Genomic DNA, 1,450 nt, shown 5'->3' on the forward strand with positions numbered 1-1,450 from the left:
ACAGGAAGACGATATAGCATTTTGCATACCGATTCTCCATCAGTTGTGGCTTTCTCGATAAGCATTATTATTTTCATACAAGTTCCACAGAACCCTTTGCTTCCCCTAACACACTGGTAATCAGCACCTTTAATGCATCCTTTGCAAAGAGAAAAGGGGCACATATAACACATATAATAGGAAGCCTTCTGGCACTTTGTGCATATGTGCCATCCTGCAGAATGATGAAAAAGATTGCATCTTTCATTGTCGGGTAGGCAATATTATAATGACATCCACAGTCCAATCCTACTAGGAGTATGGAAACCAACGCCCAGAAATCAAACAAAAGCATAAAGCTACATACCACAATTCCATTTAGCCTTCGATCGAAAAAATGACTCATCTCGCTTGATGCACGATGGATGATATGCCTTTGGACACCCACTGTCAAATTACAATAAATGAAAACCATTTCTTAAAGGAAAACGATTCAAATATACCACAAGCCCGCACGTCCACAGAGTAACAAACAAAGAAACGGGAAAAAATTGAGTTCAAATTGTAATACTATGCTCAAATGAGGAAATTTTCTCCCACTTTAGATGCAGAAACTAAATCAAGATAAATTCATTCGAGCTACGTGTTTATATATCACTAGCGAATTCTCCGCTTCAATAGCTACAACTAATCAACAAACAAAACTGCGATCGAGACGAAATTCCCTAAATAGAAGGCGAAAACGCAAAGCAAAGAATCCATAAATCCAAACCAAAAAAATCTCCTCTGGCCCTCGAAACTCACGGCGAACCACAACAAATTAGCAGAAACAAACTCCACTCACCGGCGATCGCAGAGCACAAGGCTCCCACCATCAAAACATATAAAACACACATCCTCCTCATCCTTTTTCTGCCTCGGCGCCGCCACCGCCACCGCCACCGCCGCCACCTTGACTTGACCGCGAGGAGGACGACCTCGCCGCCGAATCCCCAAACTCTTCTCCTTGAATTTAGCATTCAGGTTAGGGGAAGCAGAAGAATCAGGAGCAAGAACAGGTCCAGCCACCTGGAGTGGGAGTCGAACCAGCTGCGAATCATCTGGCTGTGGAGTAGTCGAGGAATGATCGAGGTTCATCAGGTCAGGACCCCGGTCATCGGGTTGAAGACGGGATGGTTCACACAAATCCAAAGGGGGATCGTGGGGGGATTCGTCCATGAAGATCGAAGAAAGAAACAGAGATTTAGGATCAGGAAGTGAGAAGTGGGGGAATTGGGGGAATTGGGAATTGGGAAGGAGCCTAAGTTGACAACCCTAAGTTCTGGCGAAGGCAAGCCAACGCAAGGAAAAGCCTTTGCGTGGTCGGTCTGGTCTGGCCAGACGGCACTTGGAAATGGATTGGGTTTCGATGTGACAGGCCATTTTCTTGTGATTTTTTTTTTCTTTTTATATTTATCCATTTTTTTTAAAG

General features: G+C 44.2%; 1 protein-coding gene across 1 annotated transcript; it reads right to left on the minus strand.

The window, feature by feature from the left end:
* Positions 1–29: 29 nt before the first annotated feature.
* On the minus strand, positions 30–1,253 carry LOC111786833 (zinc finger CCCH domain-containing protein 44-like; the record flags this gene model as incomplete). The annotated part of the gene is given in 3 exon segments (XM_023667050.1): positions 30–214; positions 347–426; positions 824–1,253. Coding segments are annotated over 3 exon segments (639 nt in total), but the record flags the coding sequence as incomplete, so codon positions are not given.
* Positions 1,254–1,450: the final 197 nt, after the last annotated feature.

The sequence above is a fragment of the Cucurbita pepo genome, unplaced genomic scaffold (assembly GCF_002806865.2).
Source record: "Cucurbita pepo subsp. pepo cultivar mu-cu-16 unplaced genomic scaffold, ASM280686v2 Cp4.1_scaffold002975, whole genome shotgun sequence".
In the NCBI taxonomy this organism is placed as follows: domain Eukaryota; kingdom Viridiplantae; phylum Streptophyta; class Magnoliopsida; order Cucurbitales; family Cucurbitaceae; genus Cucurbita; species Cucurbita pepo.